Source organism: Typopeltis vanoorti, chromosome 13 (genome assembly GCF_054136105.1).
Source record: "Typopeltis vanoorti isolate ZY-2024b chromosome 13, IOZ_Tvanoo_1.0, whole genome shotgun sequence".
Classification (NCBI taxonomy): domain Eukaryota; kingdom Metazoa; phylum Arthropoda; class Arachnida; order Uropygi; family Thelyphonidae; genus Typopeltis; species Typopeltis vanoorti.
This window is the reverse complement of record NC_143561.1, coordinates 90972980-90999300: the sequence shown is the minus strand read 5'-3', so window position 1 is coordinate 90999300 and position 26321 is coordinate 90972980. Positions and strand designations below refer to the sequence as shown.

The window sequence follows — 26321 nt, the reverse complement described above, 5'->3', positions numbered from 1 at the left end:
AGAATTATAATATCATTATTTTTCTTTAAGTTTTTAAAAGCTGATCTTTCAGAATAAGAAATGTTATCAGTTAGGGGAGGGACTTGCATGCTTTATGGTAAAAATATCGTCCATACGTAGAAGGTTTGCTTCTTGGTTTGGAAGTGAGGATGCTGCTTTTCTATCTTAGTTAAGAACAGTTCTTTAGGTATGGAGGTAGCCGCGATAACAAAACATCTGTCTTTCCCTGAGATCGATTCATCCACTAATTCCACGATTATATGGACTCCCGAAGATCCATAAATTGAACTCTCCACTTAGACCAATTGTTGAGGGCATAAATGCCCCTACTTACAGCCTATCTAAATACCTTGCTTCTTTCTTGAAAAGCCTATCTGGTGATTCCTTTTCTCATATAAAAATTCAGATGATTTCGTTTCCAAAATCAAATACATCAAATTCAACAAATCAGATATAATGGCAACTTTTGATATAGTTTCTCTCTTCACGAATGTACCTACTGAAGAGGTCCCCCATCTTATCAAGAGCAAACCGTCCAAGAAATTGTTTTCCTTAATTTCTCACTGTGTAAATTCAGGATACTTCAAATTCGAAAATAAAATTTACAAACAGAACTCAGGATTGGCTATGGGCAGTCCGCTCTCTCTCAGATTCTTCCTGATATATTCCTTAGAGACTTCGAAGAAATGGCAATTGATTCCTCTACACTGAAACCCAAAATCTGGTACCGTTATATAGATGATGTATTCCTTATTTGGGAACACGGTTTAAATAACCTTAATATTTTTCTAGACCATCTCAACAAGTTTCATGAGAATATCAATTTCACCTACGAACTGGAATCCAACAACTATCTTTCCTTTTTGCACTTAAAACTTACAAGATGCACTGATAACATCAAAATATCTTTTTTTAGAAAACCAGCACACACAGACAGTTACCTTCATGCTTTTTCCCATCACTACCCTCCGGAAATTTGGAATTATTTCAACCCTGGCACATCGCGCCAGATCTTTACTAACACATGAAACCGAGATTGAAAATGAGCTTAATCTACTAAAAAGGACTTTTGTCAACAGCGGTTTTTCTCTCTTATGAAAATTGATAAATTTATCTCTCACCGTTGTTCTCCTACTATTGAAGACCCTTCTTCCCCAAGAGCATTCATATCTTTACCATACATCAGCTCCCTCTCCCCAAAACCGGCGAAAATTCTTTGGAAATTCAATAATAGAAATTGTTTCACTACTATTTTTCTAAAACTTCGATCAATACTAAGTAAACTAAAATAAAATATCTCCCTCTCCAGTATTCAGGTTCTACAAGATCTTGTGTGAATGTGGAAAACCATATCACGGTCAGCTGGCTAAATCTATCCTTTCACATATTAAGGAACATAGAAGAGACATAACCTACAATAGAGCCAGGACCTGCGCTTTCTCTAGCCATGTTCTCTTCTCTATTAACTCGGATGAAGGCCTTCAACACCCCGTAGACTGGCCACAAACTTCTAATACTCATAGGTGTTATGATGAGCTCGAAAGGAAGATAGTCGAATCTAAAGAAATATCCCTTCATTCATCCCATATGAACAACAGCCTTAGCTGCAATATTTCTGACGCACACATTGCCACTGTCCAATACTGTCCCTTTTGTGACAACTCTCCCATGTAGTCAACTTTATAATTGGAATTCCAGCACGCCTTCCTGTTTTAAACTGTACTTCGGTCTTTTATATCAGTTTTGTTGATGTAAATTTATTATGTCTCTGTTATTTTACATAAATCTTTGTCTTTGATACCTGAAGAAGTTGAATTTTGCTCAACGAAACGAGTAGTATCTCAGCATTACACTTTAGTCTTTTTATTCTCGGTATTATATTCATTCAAACGAATATATATATATATATATATATATATATACACACACACACTGATCGAAAAGAATTCAACGGACACTATGCTGTGTGGAAAAAAATCCACGGCATTCACTGCAGCAGTTCTATGGGGGTATACTTTTCACTTGCGTACTATAGCAATCAATAGGCCTCCCGGAAGCACAGTTTTTTTTTTTTTTTTTTGTCCCACAAACTGAAGAAATTGACCCCAAAACCCATACCATTTCTGACATTAAAATGTTGTGTTAAGGTTTGGGACCGTGAGATGGCGAAACTTGTTAACCATTTCTTCACTTCTCGCTGTTTAAATTAGCTACAACTTTGGACCAGCTATATCTTATTGGCTACCAGTAAAGATTAAACTGACCCTTTGTCTCCAAAAATTAGATAGGGCTAAAATTTCCTCGCCTACTCCCTATAAGGAACTAAAAGGCAGTAGCTGATTTTTTTCGATATCTATTCCTCAAACCCAATAAATAGAATGTCGAATAGAATCCGGTGTCAGAGAGTGTGTAACTCGCATCCTGATTGAAGAAAGGTTTAGAAGTTAGTTGCCGACTACAATTGAACTTTCGGTTTTCCTCTGGTAGCTTGGCATATAATATGCAGTCGCCACTTCCACTGTACTCCATATGGGTTTGATTAAATTGCTATATATTTTATATATATAGTATAATTTATATACTGTACATTTTTATATACACTCTGGTCGTTCTACTTCAATTTTCTGGATTTCAACCTTCAGTCTCGGACTTTTGAAATATCCAGTATGCCTATGGTGAAATTTGTATAGAGCGATGTTTACGAATTAATGAGTGTATCATCTACTCTAAATGCTTTTCCACATTTCGACAACTTTACGATGGGTTTTTGAAATACGCCTGGTAATATCCATTCCTGACTTCCTTCATAAATTAGCCTCTAAAGCTCAGTCGGTTTCGACGATGCCCTCTATTTGGAAAGAAGTGCGTTTGAATCCCTTCTAGGGCGAAAATAACCTTAATCAGGACTTTTCAACTGAAGGTGAGATAGCAGGTCTCATATGAAGGAAGAAAAATTTTCGTCCCTCAGATACACAAACCGGCCCCTGGAACAGTAGCAATTAACAGACGTAACTCATTCGCCTGATAGCCTGAGTTGTTTCCACCATACATGCAAAGAAACCAATCTCTTCAATCTTTTCTAGCACGTGTGTAATTCTTCAACCTCTGAAATTGATATTGCAGATCCCGATTAGGTGTATAACTGTTTCTATAATACCTTTTGCATCCCTCTTTGCTTTTAGTGCATTGATTCCCATTTTTTCTCAATATTAGTTTCCAGAATCTTTGACTACCTTCCTAATATTTATCTTCTCTATTTTTATATTATTCTTTAGAAAACATTGTTTAGCTAGTTTTATGCAAAGCCCAGCTGCTCTTGCATTATAATTATAATTATAATAATTTTTGTTATTTATAGCGATACTCCATGGAGTCAATAGATTCATTTATGATGTCCCACCCTATACTAGTAATACATCTCCTTGAAAGTATTCAAGGAGATGTATTGGATGATCACAACCATCTCTTGCAATCCATTCCATTCATTAACCACTCTACAATAGAGAACTTAGTCTGCCACTCTTGCTAACGACACTCTTAGATAACTTCCAAGTTATCTAAGAGTGTTTTACCATTAATCACCCATGTATTTAAAATTTTCTTTGTGACCATCTTATAGAATCATTTTAGTAATTTATAAGTTTCTAACACATCTTCTCTCCTCTGCCTGACAGCTAAATTCTGCAATCCACACACTTTCAATCTATCCTAATAGGAAATATTTCAGATACCCGTCAATAGCTTATTCACTCGTCTATCAATCCTCTCTGCCCTCCTGGTCCCCTAGAAATGCAAGTGATGAAATCTGTACAGTAGTCAAAATGTGGCGGAATCATTGTATTATAAAAGAGGAATAATATTCTTCCTATCTTTAACTTGACAACGTGTTTTTAAACATCAGAGTAATCCTCTGAGCTATTTTTCCAATTTTTGCAATATGTCCTAAGAAATTCAAATCTGTATCCCCTTGATCCCTAGTCTAACCAGCGTCCTGTAAACAAGTCCCATTAATATGATAAGAAGTATATAACCCTTTTACTCATAGTACATTACCATACATTTTACAACATTAAATTGACAACCATTGTCCTTTGCTAGCACTGCTAATTTGTTTATTTCATCCTGCAAGAAAGCAATATCACCGTTATCAATTATTGTTCTCCTCAGTTTTGCAAACTCATTACCAAATAACTAAATGCCCACCCCTTAAATCTTCCGCTATATCTTAAATGTACAAATTAATGATTAGTGATCCTTGTACAGACCCTGGTAGACTCTAGTAGTCACCCTAATTTAGCCTTATGAGTACCAAGCGAATGATCATTATGGGTGACCTTAATTTTCCAAACATTGATTGGGTAGAAGAGAAATATAATGACCAGAAAGAACAGGAATTTATTGAATTGTTGCGGGATAACTTCCTCAAGCAGCATGTGAAAGAAGGCATTCGAGGTCAAAGAGTGTTGGATTTGCTCATAGCGTCAGGAGGGATCTCTGTCAAGAATATGGCTATTTTACAACCAATTGGTGACAATGATCATGCTGTTCATTAATTGGAAGTATCTACTCGTATTGAAACTCCGATTAAATCAGGCTATATGATGAATTACAAAGCTGGAAATTATGATCACCTTAGAAGAATATTATCTTTGGTCCCATGGTATCAGTTACTGAATGAAAAAAATGTCAGTAATGCATGGGAATCTTTGAAAAAGTGCTTGAATGAGGCGGCATCTGAATGTATTCCTAGTGTTCGAAGAGTAAATAGGATGGATGTGAAATGGATGTGCAGCCTTATTAAGCTAGAAATCCACAAGAAGAAGATAATGTGGAAAGAGTATCGTGAGAATAAGAGTGAGAGGAGTTATGAAATATATGAAACTCAGGCCAGAAATGTAACGAGTATTGTGAGCAAAGCTAAAACGGAGTATAAAAAGAAATTGGCTACGCAAGCTAAAAGCAATTCCAAAAGAAGTTTATCGTTATGCCGCAAACAAAAGAAAGAATGAGTACGGAAGAATAACTTTATTGAATGCAGATGGTACACGAGTGTCGGAAGCTAAGGAGATTGTTCAGTTAATGAGTGCTCACTTTCCTAAGATATATCAACCAGGTGTATGAAGTATGGTGCAGAGTGCTACTGCTACGTTGAATGAAGAGTTAGAGGTTCGTGAAAATGAGGTTGAAGAGCTTTTGTATAACCTGGATAAGAATTTGTCAATAGGGACAGATGGAATATCTGCCCGTTTGTTAAAGGAATGTTCAGCTGAATTGTTAGGCCTTTCACACTTTTGTCTAACTTGAGTCTCATCTCAGGAATGATCCCACAGGAATGGAAGGAACGTAATATAGTTCCATTGCACAAGCGTGGTGCATAACCTGTGTCAAACTACTGACCTATTAGTATTTCTGGTGTGGTAGTGAAGATTTTAGAGAAGTTAGTAAGAACTCGCATATAGAAATGGGTAGACAATCATTCTATACTCTGCAGAGAATAGCATGAGTTTGCTAAAGGAAGGTCATGTTTTAGCAATTTGCTGCTCATATTTTATAACAATGTTACGGCTGAGTTGAATAAAGGAAATGGATACACTATGATAATGTTGGATTTTTCTAAGGCATTTGATAGGATACCACATGATAGGCTGTTGCGTAAACTGGAGAATATGGGATTGGAACATAATCTATTGACTTGGATCAGGGGATGGTTAACAGACAGATATCAAAAAGTGGTATACAATGGATGTGAGTGAATCTGCAATATTTAAAGTAACCAGTGGTGTACCTCAGGGTTCTGTCATTGGGCCATTATTGTTCAATCTATACATTAATGACTTCAAGCAGGGTCTATCATCTGATTTGCAATTGTTTGCTGATGATGTGAAGATAGGCAGGGCAATCAGGGATGCTACTGATATTCAGCAATTTCAAAATGATTTGAATAGACTGGAAATCTGGGCTAACGAATTATTAGTGTTGTTCAGAGTTTGCCTGTGAGTCTCCAAAGTTTGATTCTAGTTTTCAGCCTCTTTCTTTTCCCGCTGTTAATATTTGTATATTTAAGTCTACACTTTCCTTATGAAAATTAGTTAATTTTCTTGGGTATGTTTTGCGTACAACGTTTCGTGTATAAATTCAAAGAATTCAAAATAGACATCAGGTTCCGCTAACCTCACTATCTCCTTTCTGATATATATTGATGGAATAACTAAAAACTGTATACGAATTGAATTTTCTGAAGTATAATAAGTGCATTTCATTTGTTGATTGTATAGCATGCTGCTTTCATTATAAATGCTAAAGTTGGGCTGAATCTTTAGCAGTGAATGTAATATGTTTTTTTCTAATCACAGAGAAATAATCTCGTCTGTCACGCATTTATTTGTGATCTCCCGAAGTTTATTCTGTGTATGGTAATTTTGGGTTTTTCAAATCGTAGTTGATCCTGTGTAAGTGCCTAATATTTTTAAGTTTATAAAGTGTATGTTTGTGTGGCGTAATATTATCAAATGATTTGGAATTAGATTTTGATCAGTAATGGTATATTATTTGTGTCAGAAGTGGCTGTATGTATGATATTACATTGGTATATTATGCATGGTTAAGTCAATCATATAAGAGGCCAACCATAATTTTACTTAATTAGTCACTGATGACTGACAATTTCTCCGTGTTATTGTCTTGAACTTCTAGCAATCAATCGTTTATTTCTTAATAACCAGGGACGACCTCCACGTCCCCCCCCCCTTCCTCCCCGTATTGGACAAGGAAAAAAAAAGAAAACTTTTCGTAAGTCTTTCCCGGACATATGATCTTTTGCACGTTGTAAATAGTAATAGCTTTTTAGTCTATAATCTTATAAATAGTACCGAGTGAAATTTGAAATCCAGACTGGCATATTGGCCCATGTATTAGCAGAATGTACAAGGGAATTATCAGCCCCTCTGTCCAAGCTGTTTAATTTAAGCTTCAGTACTGGAAGGGGCAATTGGAATGGAAAGAGGGCAAAATAATCTCATTGCATAACTGAGGTTCCAAGTCAAGTAGCAAACAATAGGCCAGTTGTCATCTTGGGAATGATGGTTAATGTATTGGAGAAATTGGCAAAAGACAGAATTCAGGACTGGGCAGATAGCAAATGTGATACTCTATAAGAGAAAACATGGTTTTGCAAAGGTTCTTAGTAATTTGCTTACTTATAAAGTGACATGGAGTTGGATAAGAGAAATGGCTATTCAGTGATATTGCTAACTTTGCAATAGCATTTGACAAGATTCCACATAGACCTCTTGCATAAATCAGAGCAAATGGGGATGCATATGAATCTGGTGATTTAGATTAGAAAGAGTGGTTTATGGAGGAGTTTGCCATGAGAATGCAAGTGACTGGTTGTGTACCACAGGGTTCAGTATTTGGTCCCTGTTGTTTAATTTGTATACCAGTGATATAGGAAATGATCTGACAGTAAATAGTCAGTTGTTTGCTGACAATGCTAAACTGGGAAGAGCAATGGTAAATGAAGGTGATGCAGAAATCTTACAGGAAGACTAGCAGTATGGGCAAAGGTAAATGGCTATTAGTTTATTGTGACCAAGTGTAAGATTGGGAAGAGATCAGAAGCTGTGCACACTATTATATTGATGGTACTGAACTGCAGTGTGGGTGTGATTCTGGACAGGGAGTCAAAGTTTTGAGGGTATATTGTGAAGGTAACCAAAACAGCACATCAGATGTGATTGTTGAAGAACAAACTAAGAAAGCAGGAATAGATTGTTCTCCCATATAAGGCCACATCTTGACTACTTCACACAGATCTAGACACCTGTATTCTGTGGGGATCAAGTAGTAGAGAGGATCCAGAGATGAGTGACAAAGGTCGTGGTAGTTTTATGGAATGCTCCCTGTGAGAATAGTCTAGGTTTCAAAAATTAGCTCATATGCAATAAAAAGAGAAGACATGATAGAAGCATTTGTTATTAAAGGGATTTTATAGGATTGACCCTGAAGACTTTCTTTAGTACATGGCGAGAAGCAAGAGAACATGGAGTCACCAGTGGAAGTTGTATAAAAGTGTGGTTAGCAAGGGTGTTAGGATTACAATTTTTGCTTGAATTGGTTGTGAGTGCTTCATCAGTGATTGAGTTTAAGGAGTGGTATAATAGGTAACATGAATAATGGATTTTCCATGATGTGTCTTCTGACTCCATGGAGATACCTGGTATAATAATAATACAACAATACTGCATATTATTGTGGTTTCAAACACAGGTTTCATTACGATGACTTCTAATTAGTGTAAAATGCATTATCCAAAATTTGTATTGTGAATTTTGCAAAAATAGTAAAAAATAGTTCTCTTTTTCTGTATGCAAAGAAAAAGAGAAAATATGTACAAACTGTTTTTGTATTTTTTTTTTTTAAGCAGTAAAAACATGCATATGTCTACCTACTGAAATTCATTCATAAACAAGAAATCTTAAATTATCAAGGTTTAAAAACTTTTTTAATAGCAGCAGCTAATCTGTTTGAAATACATCTTAGTATAGAACTAAACCAGGAGGTTATTAGTTCATTTAATGATGATGATAAAATGTTTCATTACATCAAGTTTTGTTTTGCACCAATCCAGTAGTTGTCTGCTTGGAATATGCTGCACTGAAACCTTTTACATTAATGCTTCACTCAGTGTAGCTTTAGTTAATACTTAATCTTTTTGACACACATTAACCACTGTTTCGAGGTACTGTGCAATCACAGATGCGAGACCTATCAACACTTCTGCATATGTCAGAAGGCAAATCGATTCCAATATTAGGGTAATCAATGCGTTTCGTGGGATGATGGTTTATTTTTATATTTTTTAATTATAAGTTCAGAAAATTTGCTTTTCTTTTATGAAAATTCTAGTTTTTAAATTGGTAACTATTTGGCTTGTACAACAGTCGGAAAATTTTATGTATAAAGCACATGATTTCACGTGTCAGTAACGAATACGTACATCTTATTCCTTTCTCCCCTTCAACATGAATTGACTCTTCTTGGCACATTGCCAGCCAATCTGGATCTGTAGTTGGACAGTATTGCCATACATTTTAAAGGCAGGTTACCTGCAGAGATTGTATATTGCATACATTATAATATGAAATATATAGGGTACTGAATGAAATATATGAAAAATATCTTGCACCCTCAAACTTAGTTCTTTCAAACTAACAACAGTTTTGTTAAGCTGAGAACTTTATTTTCCATTTCATCACTAAAAAAAAGGTCACTGCTATGCTGGTGATTAAGATGCATTTAATCTTATTTGCACTTATTTGTTAAATCTTTAATCTTCTAGGAATTCTTATACTTCAGGAAAACTAGCATATTTGGTTGATAAAGGTTAATATTTATTTGGTAGTGTTACTGTATATAATAATGCTTGATGTTTAAATAATACTTAGTATTAAATTTTCAGTTGGCACAAAACAGGAACCATAACTGAAAAATGCAGATCTGTATTATACTATTCCAGTTGTGACAACTCTTGTTTTTTGATGCATAAAATTGCTAATGTATTCTAGAGAAACATCAATCAGAATAACAGAAATAGGGATTTCTATAAACAAAAGATGAAAATTTTACAACTTTGCCCCAACTTCAGATTACTTAGATGAAGTTGAATTTTGTAGCAAACTAGGATAATATTTAAATTACAGTAAAGAATTTTATATAATTATGGGTTGAGTGAATGCAGAAAAAGGTGACACATTGGAGAAAGGACAAAAGAGGAAAGATTGCCAGAATTTACTGAAGAGAACAGATTTTATTATACTTGTTTTAATAAAAACATAGAATCAATATGAAAAAGTCCTAGTGGCCAAACCTTTAGTGAAATATACCATTTTAAATGATGGTAACAGTCAAATGATTTTAATACAAAAAGTGTTCACAGAATGGTGATCTGAAATTATAATTAATAAAAAAATGGGAAGGAAATAAACTAAGCAAAGTTCAATGTACTAAACTTGGAAAATTTAAAAGCAATGAGGAGGTTCTGTCTTGCTGGAAATGTAAGCGTTGTGTTCATTGTCATCTAATTGTGGTATTAGGTACTCTTGTAGTATGCACAGATAAACACCACCAGTAATGGTAGACTTGTGAAAAAAGAAGGGTCCATATACTTTCTTCTTTTGTAACAAACTAGGATAATATTTAAATTACAGTAAAGAATTTTATATAATTATGGGTGAGTTAAAAAGGTAAAAACACTGGAGAAAGAACAAAACTGAAAGATTGCGAGAATTTACTGAAGAGAACAGATTTTATTATACAGGTAACCCTCGATTAATGCGGTTAATTTATCCCTCTATGCTACCGCGTATATCAAAATTGTTAATCAAATCTAATAATCCATGGTAAAAATTACAATTTGTTCATGATTGATTACTGTATTAATAATTTGTTTTATATGGTACTCTTTTAGGAAAGATAAAAAATGAACAAAGTGAATGTTTAATAAATACTTGTACCTACATTGTTTACTGCAATTTTTTTATCGAGTCGTTTGAACAGTTTTAGTTTTTTTCTTATTGGCATAAATTCTACGATAACAAGCAAAATGACTCTCCAGACCTCGGCAAACAAGCAATGAAACATGAAGAAAAAACACTGCAAATATAATACATGATGGTACAAATTAAGTTAATATTGAATCCAACATTATTTCATAGCCGAATATATAGAAACTACAAGAGTTTCATGCCGAATATATAGAAACTAAAAGTTTCGGCAGATGCATAAGCAACCTTATGGGCTACTCATGATCTCCATGCTATTCACTGAATTGTGTAAGAATATTTATATTAAACATTTTGCATGTATCTGTCAGATCAGCTGCCAGCCCTGCAGGGTTAAAGGTTCATTGATCAAAACTCTTGCTGCATATATCAAGGGATTGCCACAATTAATTTTGCCACGTTAAGCAAGGGATGCCTGTACTTGTTTTAATATTCTGGTTATGTTTACTTGCCGACTTACTTAAAAAGTGCACTCGCCACTGAAAACAATTTGTGTCCAAAAAGCCTTCATTTTGTTCTATCCTGCTGATCGTTTCCGTACAGAAATCCTGGTATATAGCTTCTTATTGTCTTTCTTCAAATGTTGTATGAGGATAAATTTGTAGGGCCTTAAATGTGTAAATGATGTTGCATGTGGAATTTGATTAGACGCCCATCTGGTTGACTTTCCAGGGCTTCTCTGGAAATTTTCCCAAACTTCTTCTGCAACAACATCGGAAGCATGTGGCCTTCTCATTGACCTTAGATAATACACAGAACAGCCTGTTTTCACAAATTTCTTGCGCCATTTGTAGATTGTGCCTACTAGGATGGTCTTTGCCTTATTGAGTGTAGAAATTCCTCGGTACTTGTGCTTCAGACTTTGTTTCCTCCAACCAAAACACATAATATGCTCACTCTGCACCATCGAAAGTAGCCATTTTCAAATGGTGTGACGTACCATTCCATCCAGTGTTGTCATTTGGTAATAAAGTTACATGACCAAAAATCAATGTTTCACTACATTATGACACTCACTCAGCTTTTGTACATCTTCCGAGTTATTCTGTGTTCTCCTTTTTTTTATTCATTTTTTTTACCTGGTCTCGGAAATCCTCTCCTAGAAACCAAACATGGAACTTTTCAAGCCATTCTGTGCCTCCAAAGCTCCACTTCTTCATATACCTCCTGCTCTCATTATCAGTCTCTCCTCCAGCATAACCCTTTGCACTCAGGTCTCTAATTCAGTTCTTTGAATATCTCCACTCTCAGTTTATTTTGGCATACTTGTATAAGGGTCATGTTTATTTTTTTTTTAATAATCTAACGGTGTGGCTATATTGACTACAAAATAGTATACCACTTTGCTGGAGAAACATTTGTCATGAACACAAGATGACATCTTGCTGTATAGGCTGTCATGCCAGAAACATTTATGCTGGGGGAGGGGGAATATATATATATATATATATGAATAAATAAACAGTCATCCCTCAACTTACATTGGGATTCCGTTCCATACGGCAGGATGTAAGTCGATACATTAAATCAACAGAGATATAGCGGTTAGGGACTTAATAGTAATAAGTATACTATCATTTTAATTTTTAAACCTTATTATAAAACTACTGTGTTACTGCCAGTAACACAGGAGAATAATCACCCAAATCTTCCTCCACAATCACATCTTTATTACTTTCCCTATGTGCAGCTCTTCTGGTGTAACCTTTTGCTTTTTTTGATGAAAATGTCCAATGTGCTTTGCTTATTCCTCTTCTTTTCATTATAAATTTGTTTAAAGCAAGCAAATGCATCATATACTTTCCTTTCTACTAAAAAGTAGCATTCAACATTGGGGTTCATGTCTTCAACCATTTTGAGCACATTACTCCAAGCCCCTTCACTGTGAATTGTTTAACTACCTCTCCTTGTTTCTCTTTTTCCTCTTTCTTTTCTCATTCTTCCTCTTCTGCAACACGTTTGACCAATTCTTCAGGTGCACTTTATGAGTTGAACTATGTCGTCATCATTCACTTCGAGATTCAGATTGTTTGCTAGGCCCACTATTTTTTCACTCAATTTACAAAGTTCTTCATTTTTTTCAAAACTTCCAAAATTATGCACAAACCTTTTTCCATATGCCACTTATACATTGAGAGATCATTTCGTCCCAAACTACAGCAATATTTTTAATAGCATGATAATATTGAATGCTTTCCAGAATTACATGAGAGTCCGATCATTTCCTTCAGTAGCAGAAATGGCTTGTGAAAAAGTTCTCTGTAGATAATAAGCCTTAAACACTGAAAGAACTCCCTGATCCATCAGTTGGATTAAAGAAGTAGTGTTTGGAAGGAGAAACATGACCTTGAACTTGATGATCACCGATATGAAGGATGATCTGGAGCATTATCTAGAATTAATAACATGTTATTATTATTATTATTATTCGTGACACCTCCAAGGAGTCCGAAGACTCATCACGGGAGGACACCTACAACTGTCTCAACCACTACACCGAACCTCTGCTACGAATCATCTCCATCAACGCCATTTACATTTTAAATTCTACATTTTCTTTCACAGAACAGTTTTCCATTTCACTCTCATTACAGTTGATTAAGGCATCTGCAAACAATTTTTGAGTCATCCACGGCTTCTTATTGCTCTGATAATGAACTGGAAGAGTATGCTTCCTAATGTTTTTAAAAGCTTGTTGATTCTCACTCTGCTATATCACAAATGGTTTCAGTTTATATCTAGCCACATTACCCTCTAACAAAATCGTAACACAGTCTTTTAAGAGCTTTGAAACCAGGCATAGATTTTAGCTTTTTGTGGATGAATTGTCTGCTCAGTGAGCATTTTTTTCTGAAACAAGGAGAGACAGTCTCATCCATATTAAATATTTGCTGTGGTAAATAATTTTCCTCTGTTATAATTTTATCCAATTTCTCCACAAACTCCTTTGCAGCATTCTCATCAGAACTTGCAGATTCACCATACATTTTCACATTATGCAGTGCAAAATGCTGCTCAAATCTCATGAACCAACCGGAAGAAGTTGGGTCCTGCTTTCTCCTTCAACATGTTGCAGAGACTTACTGCCTTAGCAGTTATGGTCGTATTGCTAAGAGGTATGCGCTTTTGGTTCGGGTCCTCTATGCATGATGCAAGTAGCGTTTCCAATCACTGATAGGACCTGGTTGTTGCCTCGTCACTGTCGTTGAACTTGCAACTTCGTTTCAAGATCAATTGTTCACCTCTTTTTCTGTGATTCTTCACTAGGTTTCTTAATTGGGCATGTAGGGGCCATGTTGCACAAAATATCACAAAACATTTAATGATAAATACACAAATAACCTATTTTTTAACACAAAATCAACAGAGGACCTGTTGTAGCCGACCGCTGATCGAGGTTGTCCTGAATGCGTTGTTGCCACTGCATTGTTGCTAATAAAAACCTTTTTACTTGACGCCTGCTTATGTCTTTCGAAAGTATAGTCGAAAATGTTACTTATTCCATTATGGGATCATGGACGTGAGTTGAGGGTTGACTAGAATTGAAACATTTTCATTCATGGGGAAAAAAAGTAAGCATCAAAAATTAAAGGGTTTAATTGAACGATACCAAAATCTTTAGTTTTTGCTAGTTTTTTTGCAGTTAGTATACCAAGGACATACCTCAGATATATGCAAAAACTGATGACAGAGTTGTAATGGTGTGATCAGTAGATATGCTTCCTGAAAGTGGCATAACTGTTAAACTATAATCATCTTGTTTGGAAAGATGATCTTATTGGTTATCTAAAGCTTGAATATTTCTGCACATGATACTATGATTGAAACATTACTTGTAATTTCATCTCATCTTTAACTTTGTGGTAATTTAAATTTAAAAAAAAAGAAATTGGCATTAGAACATTATTTGAATCTACTATAGAAAGATCCAAAACTTGAGAACCAAGGTAACCTCTTCAAAGAAGCCATTATAGAAGCCAGTATGCTGGCCTGGTTGGCTGAGTGGTCAGCGTATCCACTCTCCAGCCAAAAGACTGGGTTCAAATCCTGCCGTGGGCATGGATGTTTGTGATTGTCTGTGAAAATACTAGTGGTGATGGGCGGTAGATGGCATTGGTGTAGATGATGGTAGTTGGTGGATTGAGTAGTGGAGACAGTTCTAGAGTAGGTGCCCTCCCTCGATGAGTGTTTGGACTCCCTGGAGTTTTTACGTAATAATAAGAATATTGCAAATTGGTTTATGCCATTGTTAGTGTTGACATAATTATATGTGTACTATTATTATTATTATTACAGGTATCTCCATGGAGTCAGTAGATTCATTGTGGGAGATCCAAACTATCAAAACAATATCTATCATACCTCTTCTTGAATTCATTTACAGATGAACTCACAACTGAGTCAGGCAATGCATTCCACCCATTCACCAGTCTCTAAGCAAAAAATCTAGATCTAACACCCTTGTTAACCACACTTTTCCTTAATGTTCAGGGATGACCTCTTTTTCTTCCATCACTATCACACAGCTGAAATATTTCCCCTGCATCAATCTCATAAATTACAATCTTATACTCTTTCATCATCATGTTTATGAAGGATTTTAGGGCTAGGGTGTCCTGTTCTCCCTTAGAAGTCATCATTGAATCTCTTAAGAGGACGTCCTGCTTTTCTTTTTCCTAATGGTTTGTAATTTAAGGCTTGTTTTGGTAATCTTTTTGTTTTCATTCTTTCAACATGTTCCATCCATTTATGTTTATTTTTTTTAATTTTTTCTCTTACGGATTCCTGGTTTAATTCTTTCATAATTTCTTTTGTGATCAAATAGAGTATACTTAGCAGTTTTTCTCAAACTTCATTTCAGCTGTTATTAATCTTTATCTTTTTGTTTTATTGTCCAGATTTCACTTCCATACAATAGGACTGGTAGGGCTAATATTGTGTACTTTTAGTCTGGTTTGTGTTTGTACTAGGTTTGGTTTAAACATAGAGTTAATTATACCTGTTATTTTTAAATATTTTGCATTTTTTAGGTTTATATTTTTTCATTTTCATATGTAATCATACATCCTAGGTAGTTAAATGAATTCACCTGTTCAAAAACTTATTTATTACTATTTTAGTTCTTACTGGATCTTGTCCTTTAAAAGCCATTTTTTTTATTTTTCTGTTGATATTATCATTCCATAATATTTGGCTCTTTCATTTAGATTTAAAATAACTTATAGAAAGCTATCTTCAGAATTTGTAATTATTATTTGGTCATTGGCAAAAAGGAGAGTGTTTAAGTTCACAGTAGGAGAAAGTTGAATACCTTGATGGTACTAAACTTTCTCTTTATTATTATTTTATTATTTCATTTAGAAAAAAGAGTTGCTGAAAGGGGACATCTCTGTCCAGACCCCTTGGTTTATCTCTCTCGTATATGGTAGCTCATGATTATGATAGCTTTTTAGAATATTATTTGGTATTTGTCTTTCTTTTAATATGTTAAATAAAATGCTTCTTTTAACTCTGTCAAATGCTTTTTCAAAGTCGATAAATGTAATATGTGTTTCTAAATTGTATTATTAGTTTTAGGCAAAAAGCTGGATCTGAATGTAATCGTCCTTTTCTAAATCCATTCTGTACTTCTAAAATAAAATTCAGAATATTTTATTAGTTTGTTATTTAAAATTCTGCTATATATTTTGTAACAGGAATTTAGTATACTTATACCTCTAATTTTTAGGGTCATCTCTACTACTTTTTTAAAGATAGGGATCACAATTGCTTTTTTCCTATTCTATTTTCCATTTCACTTTTCAATAATGATAATATAAAAATCTAGTCAAGTGTCAAGAACAGCCTATTTAGAAACAGAATGAGTATATGCATTTTGATTTAATCACTTAAATAATTGAATATAATCACGTTGCTTCTAACATGAAGTAGAGATGACATTTGGAATGCTCAAACCTGCCAAAAATAAATACATTAACGATTCATTTGTGATTTATATGTTCTGAAATGAACATCACACTACTGTATCAAATCTTGGTAGGCTGACTTATCATACTTGGTCAACTATGTATACTGCTTTTTTGAGATACTGTAACAGGCACATGGAGAATGGGATATTTTTTTTTTATGTTTCAGTGTAAAAATAAACTAATTATTTAATTTCTTCCAAATTGTTATAAATGTTTTATTTTTTCCTACTTTAGTGGCAACATGGGAAAAATAATGAAAATTGGAAAAGTTGTTTTGGTGCTCAATGGCAAATATGCTGGCAGGAAGGCTGTTATTGTTAAGGTAAATATTTTTATATTTCATTTCATGAATTTGAAATATGTTATGACGTCAACTTTATATATCAAGGTATTTTCAGTCTTTAAACATAAGCAATGGAGAAAAAAAAGTAACATGCATATGTGCTATTTCACAAATTTGAATGTCTTAATTTTTCATGTTAAAGTTCTTCATTTGATATTTGATAAATTTTGTGTAGTTATAATTATGATAATTCCTATAGTATAATGAGCTATCAGTAAATTCATAATCAAATTCCTGCAATGTACCCTCAAGGGGTGTACAGGTACTACATGAAAAAAAAATTTACATCATTACTAACTTCCTGTCTACAATTTTCCTCAAAATCAGTCTGTTAATTGTCAAGACTCCAACATTATCAGATCTTATATTTCTATCATCTAAGGCACTTTGTACTGTATCAATCCACCTATATCTGGGTCTTCCTCTGGGTCGTTTTCCTGCCAACCTGGTAGAGAACTGTATTGCTAATCTTTCTTCACCCATTCTGTTTAAGTGACCATACCATCTGAGATTAGCTCTGCTAACGCATTCCTGGATGCTGACAATGTCAAGTTCTTTCCTAATATCCTCGTTTTTAATATGATATTGCCATTGATGCCATCTGTTCATGCCTCTATCTCAGGACTCTCATATCTGCGGTCTCTAGTCTTTGGTCAAGTGTTTTACTTCCGACTCAGATCCATAAGTTAAAACTGGTTTGAACACTGTCTTGAATACAGCTAATTTAGTGTTCCGACTAATTTCTCTCTTATTCCATATGAATTTATTCAATTGATTTCCCATCATACCAGCTTTGCTGATTCTGTTATCTATTTCTATATTAAATTTACCATCATCACTAAAAATCGTGCCTAAGTAGCTGAAATGTTTTACATGTTCCACAGGTTTTCCATTCACAACACAGTTGACATTTTCAATGAATCTGCCTATTTTCATTGTCTTTGTCTTTTTATTGCTGACCTTCATACCATATCTATTACAACAGTTATTCAATTTAGTCAGAGAATCCTGCAGACTTGTAGCAGATTTATTTAGAAGTATAACATCATCCGCATAAAGCAAAGAGCTGACATTAACATCTCCAATTTTGATATCATGTTTAATACCACTTTCCTTCATAATGTGATCCATATAGATAATGAATAACAGAGGGGATAATGTACATCCTTGTCTCACACCAGATTTAACATTAAACCATCTTCCTGTATTTCCTTCAATTCTAACTGCTGACTTACAACTCAAATAAAAACTAAGTATTGCTTGATATAATGCCCCATTGACACCATATAACTGTAGCATATTGAATAGCTTCTCTCTTGGCACCTTGTCATATGCCTTTTCCAAATCGCCAAAACTTAAATACAGATCTTTGTTATATTCCCATGCTTTCTCGACTATTTGTCGTAAAGTGAAGATCTGATCCTGACAGCCTCTATTTGGCCTGAATCCAGCTTGTTCTTCACCAAGCTTTTCTTCCACAATTCTTCTCAACCGTATCGCAAGTATACTTGCATAGATCTTGCCAGGAACATTCAGTAGGGAAATACCTCTGTAATTCTCACATTCAGTTTTATTTTCCTTTTTATATATGGGTACTATGAGAGCTCTACTCCAATCATCGGGAATTCGTCCCTCTGTTTAGGCTTTCTGAACTATGCAGTGCAGCGACTGTAAGACTTATACCATCATACTTCAGCATTTCTGGTCGAACATCATCTACTCCTGCTGCCTTTCCACATTTCAAGCCTTTGATGGCTTTTTCTACTTCAAGTATGGATATGTATTCCTGACTGCATGCCTGGTCAGTGGTTTAGAATCCACTTTAGAATCTCCATACCACTGTACTGTCATCACTGCTTGTTTCATTTAGCAGTTTTTCAAAGTAATTCTCCATACTTGAAGGATATCTTTTTCTCCCATTTTCATGTCACCTTTATCATCTCTAACTCCTTTTACAGCACTCTTTCCTCCATTGCAAAGCTTCTTCAACAACCTCCAGAATATTTTGCCACCTTCTTGATATTTATTTTCTATATTCTTGCCAAAGTCCTCCCATGACTTTTGTTTAGCTAGTTTTACACAGTGTTTAGCATTCTTGCATTTGTCTTTGTATTCTGTAAGAGCACAAGCTGACTTATTTGGAACTTTTGATATGCTTTCTTCTTTTCCTTCACTGCCTCTTTAACTTCCTGTGTCCACCATGGAGTTCTAATTTTTCTGTCTTTGCAGACAACTTCACCATATGCGTCTCTAACTGAATCAATCAGGGCTTTTTTTCAAGGGTTGCCACTGAATCTCCAGAGTTTGATTCCTGTTCTCAAATTCTTTCATTTTTTCTTCAATAATCTTTGTGTATTTTAGTCTACAGTTCACATCTGAGAGCTGCTCAACTTTTATTCCCTTTAAAACTTTCTTACATGTTATTCTTTTCAATATGAAATTCAATTTTATCCTGATCAAGACTAAATAGTGATCACTTCCAATTTCAAATCCTCTGTATACTCTGGTGTCCTGCACCAGGGAGAAAACATCACTATCAACAATAACATAGTCAATGAGACTTCTTATAGCTTGCCTCTTCTCTCCATGTGAATTTGTGCACATTTTTATGTTGGAACATCGTGTTAGTAATAACCAGTCCATGTTCTGAGCAGAAATCCAACAGATATTTGCCATTATTATTAGTTTTGCTCTTTTCTCCAAATTTTCCCAAAATATTTTTGTATGTCTCACAATCATTTCCTACTCTGCTATTTAGATCCACAACAAGGACCAACTTTTCCTTCTTCATTGTGTCAGTTGCTCTTTCTAAAGCCTCAAAAAATTCCTCCACTTCTACCTTAGTAGAACCTTCTGTGGGACCTTAGGCACAAATAAGTCTCATTGTCCAGTTCCCCATTCTCATATTTGCCCACATCTACTTGAGATTGCCTACCATTCAAGAAGATTAGCCTCATATTTTGTGTTGAATACTATGGCTACTCCTTCTTTTCCTTGATTGTCATTGCCTGAATATAACATTTTGTATTTATTGCTCAGAAAGATCTCACCAGTTTTTATCTTTTTTGTCACCCCTATTATATTATGTTGATCTGGTACTTATCTAATTCCTCAGCTAGCTCCATTTCTTTGCCATTCAGGCTTCTTATGTTGATAGTACCAATCTTTAACTCTGGTGATGTTGAGTTGGGGGGATGTGTTTTCAGATTTGTTCCAGTAGCTGATTTTTCGCTGTTTGCCCTGGTTCCCTGGCGAAAACAACGGGGCCTTGTTTAACCGGGCGACGCCCCAGCCGGCATGAAATTTTGTCATGTTGTACCATCATTTTTTATTTTGGTTTAACCAATAAGAATACAATTTGGTCGGCTAAATCCCAAATTGCCAGCCCATCCTCGTTCGTTCAGTATCCAAGTAGATACCCAGCAGGGTGCACCACGAGAAGGTGAGGATTGGTCATTAGGTCAGAAGCCTTGGTCGATTCTCTGCATTCCTTGAAAGGCTATGTCGAGTTCTCCTCTCAGTTATACAGCTTTGACCCTTAAGCACCCCAAATTCACTAAATTCACTTGCTATAATCAACTTCTGAAAATTTCAGACAATACTCCCATTGTCATTTAACTATTTGTATAATATTTCTTAAGGAAACAACACTACTTATTATAATAGCTGATAAATTAAGCTGCAACGAGGGTTTTGATTATAATTTGATCTGTGTTAATTTCATCATTTAAGTAATGAAATTAACTTATCTATTCATTTATTCTCTTATTAAATATCCTTTGTAAGTAAAAATAATTAATAATCAATTATGTTTTCTAAAAGGTATTTTACAGTTATTTCCTCTCCCATTTTGTTCACTTGCCCATACTACCTGTGGTCAGCTCTTCTTGCACATTCTAAACACTGATAATGTCAAGCTCCTTCTTAATATCCATGTTTTTAATATGATTTTGCCATTGATGCCATCTGTTCATTCTCCTAATCTTTCTTAGCAGAATTCTTATCTCCATAATGTGGTCTCCAGAATTTGATAAGATTTTTTCCCTAACCCATCTTAATTCCATAAGTTGGTTTGGACACTGTCTTATATATAGAGTTTAGTTTCTCTTATTCTATATAAAATTTTCAATTCACTTCCTACCATACCAGTTTTGCTAATTCTGTTTATTTCCATATTTAGTTTGCCATCTTCACTAAAAATTGTGGTTTAATAGCTGAGAAGTTTTACTATAGGTTCCCTATTCAGGGTGCAGTTGATGTTTTCAAATTATGTGGCTATTTTCATAGTCTTTTATATCTGAATTTCATGTTAAATTTATTACAACCATTATTCAAGTTAGTTACAGAATCCTGTAGATTTGTATTGGATTAATTTAGGAGTATAACATAACCCTGCATAAAGTCAGAAGTTGATGTTAACATCTCCAGTTTTGATATCAGGTTTATTGTCATCCTTCACAACATGATCCATATACACTATCTACCAATAATTGTCTAGACACTTTAGCAATTTATAGTTGATACCAGCAGGCAAACCCTAATATTGGGTATGTCCACCTTTTGGCTTTGATCACCTCTTGCACCCTTTGAGGGAGACTTTCCACCAATGTACAGCAGACATTGGGTGGAATTTATCTCCATTACTTCATCAAAGCAGCACTCAGTTCAGCGACTGAGAATGTGCTACTCTGGACCTCAATTGCCACAACAGTTTGTCCCACAGGTTTGATGGGGCTGAGGTCAGGACTGCACAGGCCAGGGCAGTCGTTTAACATCCATCTCTTCATACCATTCCATAACAGCTGCAGCCTTATGTCATGGGACATTGTTGTCTCGATAGTAACATGGGTCTGTTCATTAAAAACATCACAGTGTAGGCAGCACCTGTTTTTCCAGAATATCAAAGTACTGAGCTGCCTTCATGGAACCATGGACAACGCCCAGTAGTTCCACTCCAAATCAGTTGAATGCACCCCACATCATTACTCCTCCACTACCAAACTATACTGTGGGTTCACCAGGCTGCTTCCACACCCACACCCTGCCATCAGAGTGGAAACAGGTGAGCCCTGATTCATCACTCCACATTACTGTTTTCTACTGGTCAATTGTCCAGTTCACATGCTCTGCATCAAGTCGATAAGCCATGTTGTTTGTTGTTATGTTTGGCTTGTGTGCTGCTCTTCCGTGGAAATGGAGTTCTTTTCATACAGTATTAGTGCTCAGCATGGTGTTACTGGCTCTCTGGAAATCATCACGAATGATCTGTACCGACTGTAGGTGGTTTCTATGTGCCACCCATTTTAACATCCTCCTGTGCCTGTCAATCATTTTTGGCTGCCACCCCAACAAAGATGAGATGCCAAAAAATTATATTGTTGGTTTCATCCTTTATCCATGTGTAAAGAAAAAAAAGTTGTGCGTGAAGTCACTTCAGCTGAGCTACTTGTATGTAGTAGCTAGTGACTTCAAATCAGTTGCCTTGGTATTCCATAATGCAGTGCACATATCCTTGCAGACATGTATATGCTGTGTATTATGGGAAGGATCACTACCCAGACCAGTTTCGACCTTTATTGTGGTCTCGTCCTGTCGTGAAGTGACTTCACGTACAAACTTTGTTTGCTTACACTTGGATAAATGATGAAACCAAGAATATTTCTTCTTCTTTCTCATCCGTGCATAACCTTGAACCAATAAAGCTAACTTGGTCATCATTCTGTAACTGAGTAATTGTGATCTATCCCTTAGCAACTGGAGCCATGTTCTTCTTGGCTTCCCTGTTGGTCTGCTTCCTTCTACCTGTCCATTCAGCACAAGGTTCTGTATTCTAGTGGAAGGCATTCTCTGAAGATATTCAAACCATCTGAGCTGTTTATTGATCTGATCCATGATGTCTCTGTAGTTAGTCTTTTCAAATTCATTTGTTTAATTTTCTGTCCTGTTAGTCTCATTTATTTTCCTTAGGATTTCATTTTGAATGCTTGAATTTTTTGGATTTCTTTCTGGTTGCTTCTGCTCTGTATGTGGCTTGGGGTTTATGATAGTTTGTAGTTTTAATTTGAGGCCTGTTGTATTACTCTCGTTTCATATCTTATTCATTTTGTTCATGCCTGATCATCCTATACTGAGTCTGTGCTTTACTGATTCAAGGTTAATTAGTTTATTTGTAATAAGGCTACCAAGATCTAGAGCCAGTGATGATAATGGTACCCTTGGAGAAGAGTTGGTAAGAAGTTCTTTGAGTACATTAATACCAAGGCTAAATTTTCACCCTCATTTACCGTTTAAGGTTGAATGCCATCACAAAGTGTTGGAAAACTATGTATTGTGTTAGGTACAGTCAACTCCAAAGTCTATAAAGAAATCCTAGAACATTTTTGATTCTTAGTATCGAAAATGGTTCCAGGATTCCAATGATTTCATATTTCAAGATGATAATGCATCTTGACACTGCAGCAGACGAATCAAAAACTATGTGTGAAACAGTGGAAACACTCCAATTAAAACTATGACTTGGCTTCGAATAACCTGGACCTTAATCCAATCGAATGTTTGGAATATTTTAAAGCAAAAAAAAATCGACACTAAAAGGCCCACAAGTGTCGTCGAATTACATCAAGCAATCATGGAAAGCTGGAGTGAAATTCTGCCAACTGACTGTCCAAAAGCTTTTTCAGTCCATGTCATGAAGGATGAAAACCTTTATTCGGGCTAAAGGAGTAATAACAAAATACTGAGTTTGATGATTGGATATATATTTCCCTATCAAAGAATGATTGCATACTTTTTTCTTCAGCGTTTGATTTTCCATTTACTTAATTTCTAGTTAAAAGTAACTGAAATATTTTTTGTAATAAATTTTATTTATTTTTTAACCTTATTTATATTCATGACTTCAATTTGAACAAAATTTATGTATTGAGGAAAAATTAATCCTAAGATACATGCAATGTTAGTATTATGGTCGTTGATCAGATACTTTCTTCCAGAGGTTGTATAGTTTTTTCCCTTGATCATGATCGTTATTGCATGAATATTGTGTATTAGTTGCTTAGAAGAATTCGCCCCCCCCCTTTTTTTTTTTTTCCTAACCCCTATCATGTCAATATGATACTTACCATATTTCTGCTTGTTCCATGTCTTTTCTGTTGATGGTGCCAATGTTGAGTTGGTTTGTTTCACTTGCTGACTTTTGCTGTTTGTCCTGTTCCCGTGTTCCTGGAAACAGTGGAGATTTTGTTTAGCTATGTAGAGCTCTCCTCCCAGTTATCCAGCTTTGACTCTGAATCTTTACTAATTATAGTGTCTAAATAGGACAGTTTGTTTTGTCCAAGTGGTTAATACACTTGCTCTCTGATCTGCAAGTTTGAATCTTGCTATGGTCATGGATGTCCATGGATTTCTTTAGGGAGGAGATGGATTTCAGCAGGGGCAAATATTCCAGGTGTGCAGTGCTCATCCACCGAATAGCAACATCACAGATATTATATTTTTGCATTTATTCCCATTAAAGATTCCTAAGAGTAAATAATACAATAGACCAATGTTTCACAAAGAGGACACTTTCGATATGTAAACATTGCATCACATTCGCATTAATAGCCTGGGTGTGCATTCAAAATACATACTCCTTTGAAAACAGGTGCAGATGGCACAGCGGGTCAAATTCTTAGCGTTCTAGTAGTTTTAAACTTCTCAGAAGGCCATGCTGGGTAAGCTCATGTCAATATGATACTTACCACTGTGATTGGTTACTGTGTCAACCCAATCCAATCGAACGTCATTTATCATGAGTTGCTGTTTTTGTTTTTTGAGTTTCATCTGTTTTGTGAGTGTGAAGTGGGAACTGACATGGTAGGCAAGTTTTTATATGTATAATATAGACAAGTTTTAATATATACCATATTTTTCGATAGATAGCGCGCGTTATCTACAGAAATGTCAGAATTCGTTAAAAATGAACATGTGCAGTATACATTTGAAAGGTATGAGAAGTAAATCAAATGTAATAACAAAACTAAGGTAGAAGTATTACTTAATATTTATTGAACATTACACTATTCAAATCCAAAAAAAAATTCTTCATCAGACTCAATATTGAAAGAATCAGTTGCGTTAAAAATTTTGTTTGGTATTTCTTCAGCTTCATAATCATTATCACCGGATACCACTGCATTCACTTGTGCTTTAATGAAACCATTTCTAACACAGTTTTCACTTACAGCAGCCCAACTTTCTACAATCTACCACTTCAAGCTTGAACTGCGCTATATAGGATTTTCTCTGAGAAGTGTCGCAGGCCTATTGCCTAAACATTGCATCACATTCGCATTAATAGCCTGGGTGTGCATTCAAAATACATACTCCTTTGAAAACAGGTGCAGATGGCACAGCGGGTCAAATTCTTAGCGTTCTAGTAGTTTTAAACTTCTCAGAAGTTTAAAACTACATTCACTACAGAAACTGCATTCACTTGTGCTTTAATGAAACCATTTCTAACACAGTTTTCACTTACAGCAGTCCAACTTTCTACAATCTACCACTTCAAGCTTGAACTGCGCTATATAGGATTTTCTCTGAGAAGTGTCGCAGGCCTATTGCCTAAACATTGCATCACATTCGCATTAATAGCCTGGGTGTGCATTCAAAATACATACTCCTTTGAAAACAGGTGCAGATGGCACAGCGGGTCAAATTCTTAGCGTTCTAGTAGTTTTAAACTTCTCAGAAGGCCATGCTGGGTAAGCTCATGTCAATATGATACTTACCACTGTGATTGGTTACTGTGTCAACCCAATCCAATCGAACGTCATTTATCATGAGTTGCTGTTTTTGTTTTTTGAGTTTCATCTGTTTTGTGAGTGTGAAGTGGGAACTGACATGGTAGGCAAGTTTTTATATGTATAATATAGACAAGTTTTAATATATACCATATTTTTCGATAGATAGCGCGCGTTATCTACAGAAATGTCTGAATTCGTTAAAAATGAACATGTGCAGTATACATTTGAAAGGTATGAGAAGTAAATCAAATGTAATAACAAAACTAAGGTAGAAGTATTACTTAATATTTATTGAACATTACACTATTCAAATCCAAAAAAAAATTCTTCATCAGACTCAATATTGAAAGAATCAGTTGCGTTAAAAATTTTGTTTGGTATTTCTTCAGCTTCATAATCATTATCACCGGATACCACTGCATTCACTTGTGCTTTAATGAAACCATTTCTAACACAGTTTTCACTTACAGCAGCCCAACTTTCTACAATCTACCACTTCAAGCTTGAACTGCGCTATATAGGATTTTCTCTGAGAAGTACTTCCGTCTTCCATGGGTAATTCAGATCTAATAAAAAATATAAACAAATAATGATTTACTTTATGAAATATTTTAAAACAGGATGCATGGAATAATCGACCACTGCTACTAGCAACGCACGT

At 35.2% G+C, this 26321-nt stretch overlaps 1 protein-coding gene across 1 annotated transcript in view; it reads left to right on the top strand.

Moving 5' to 3' along the window:
- The first annotated feature begins 6308 nt into the window (after positions 1 to 6308).
- The window catches only part of RpL27 (ribosomal protein L27), a 33599-nt gene continuing 13586 nt past the window's right edge, over positions 6309 to 26321 (top strand). Inside the window, exons 1-2 of the mRNA XM_090403301.1 lie at positions 6309 to 6449; positions 16766 to 16853. Coding sequence (XP_090259427.1) covers positions 16773 to 16853 — 81 coding nt within the window. The 5' untranslated portion in view covers positions 6309 to 6449; positions 16766 to 16772. The remainder of the gene's footprint in view (positions 6450 to 16765; positions 16854 to 26321) is intronic.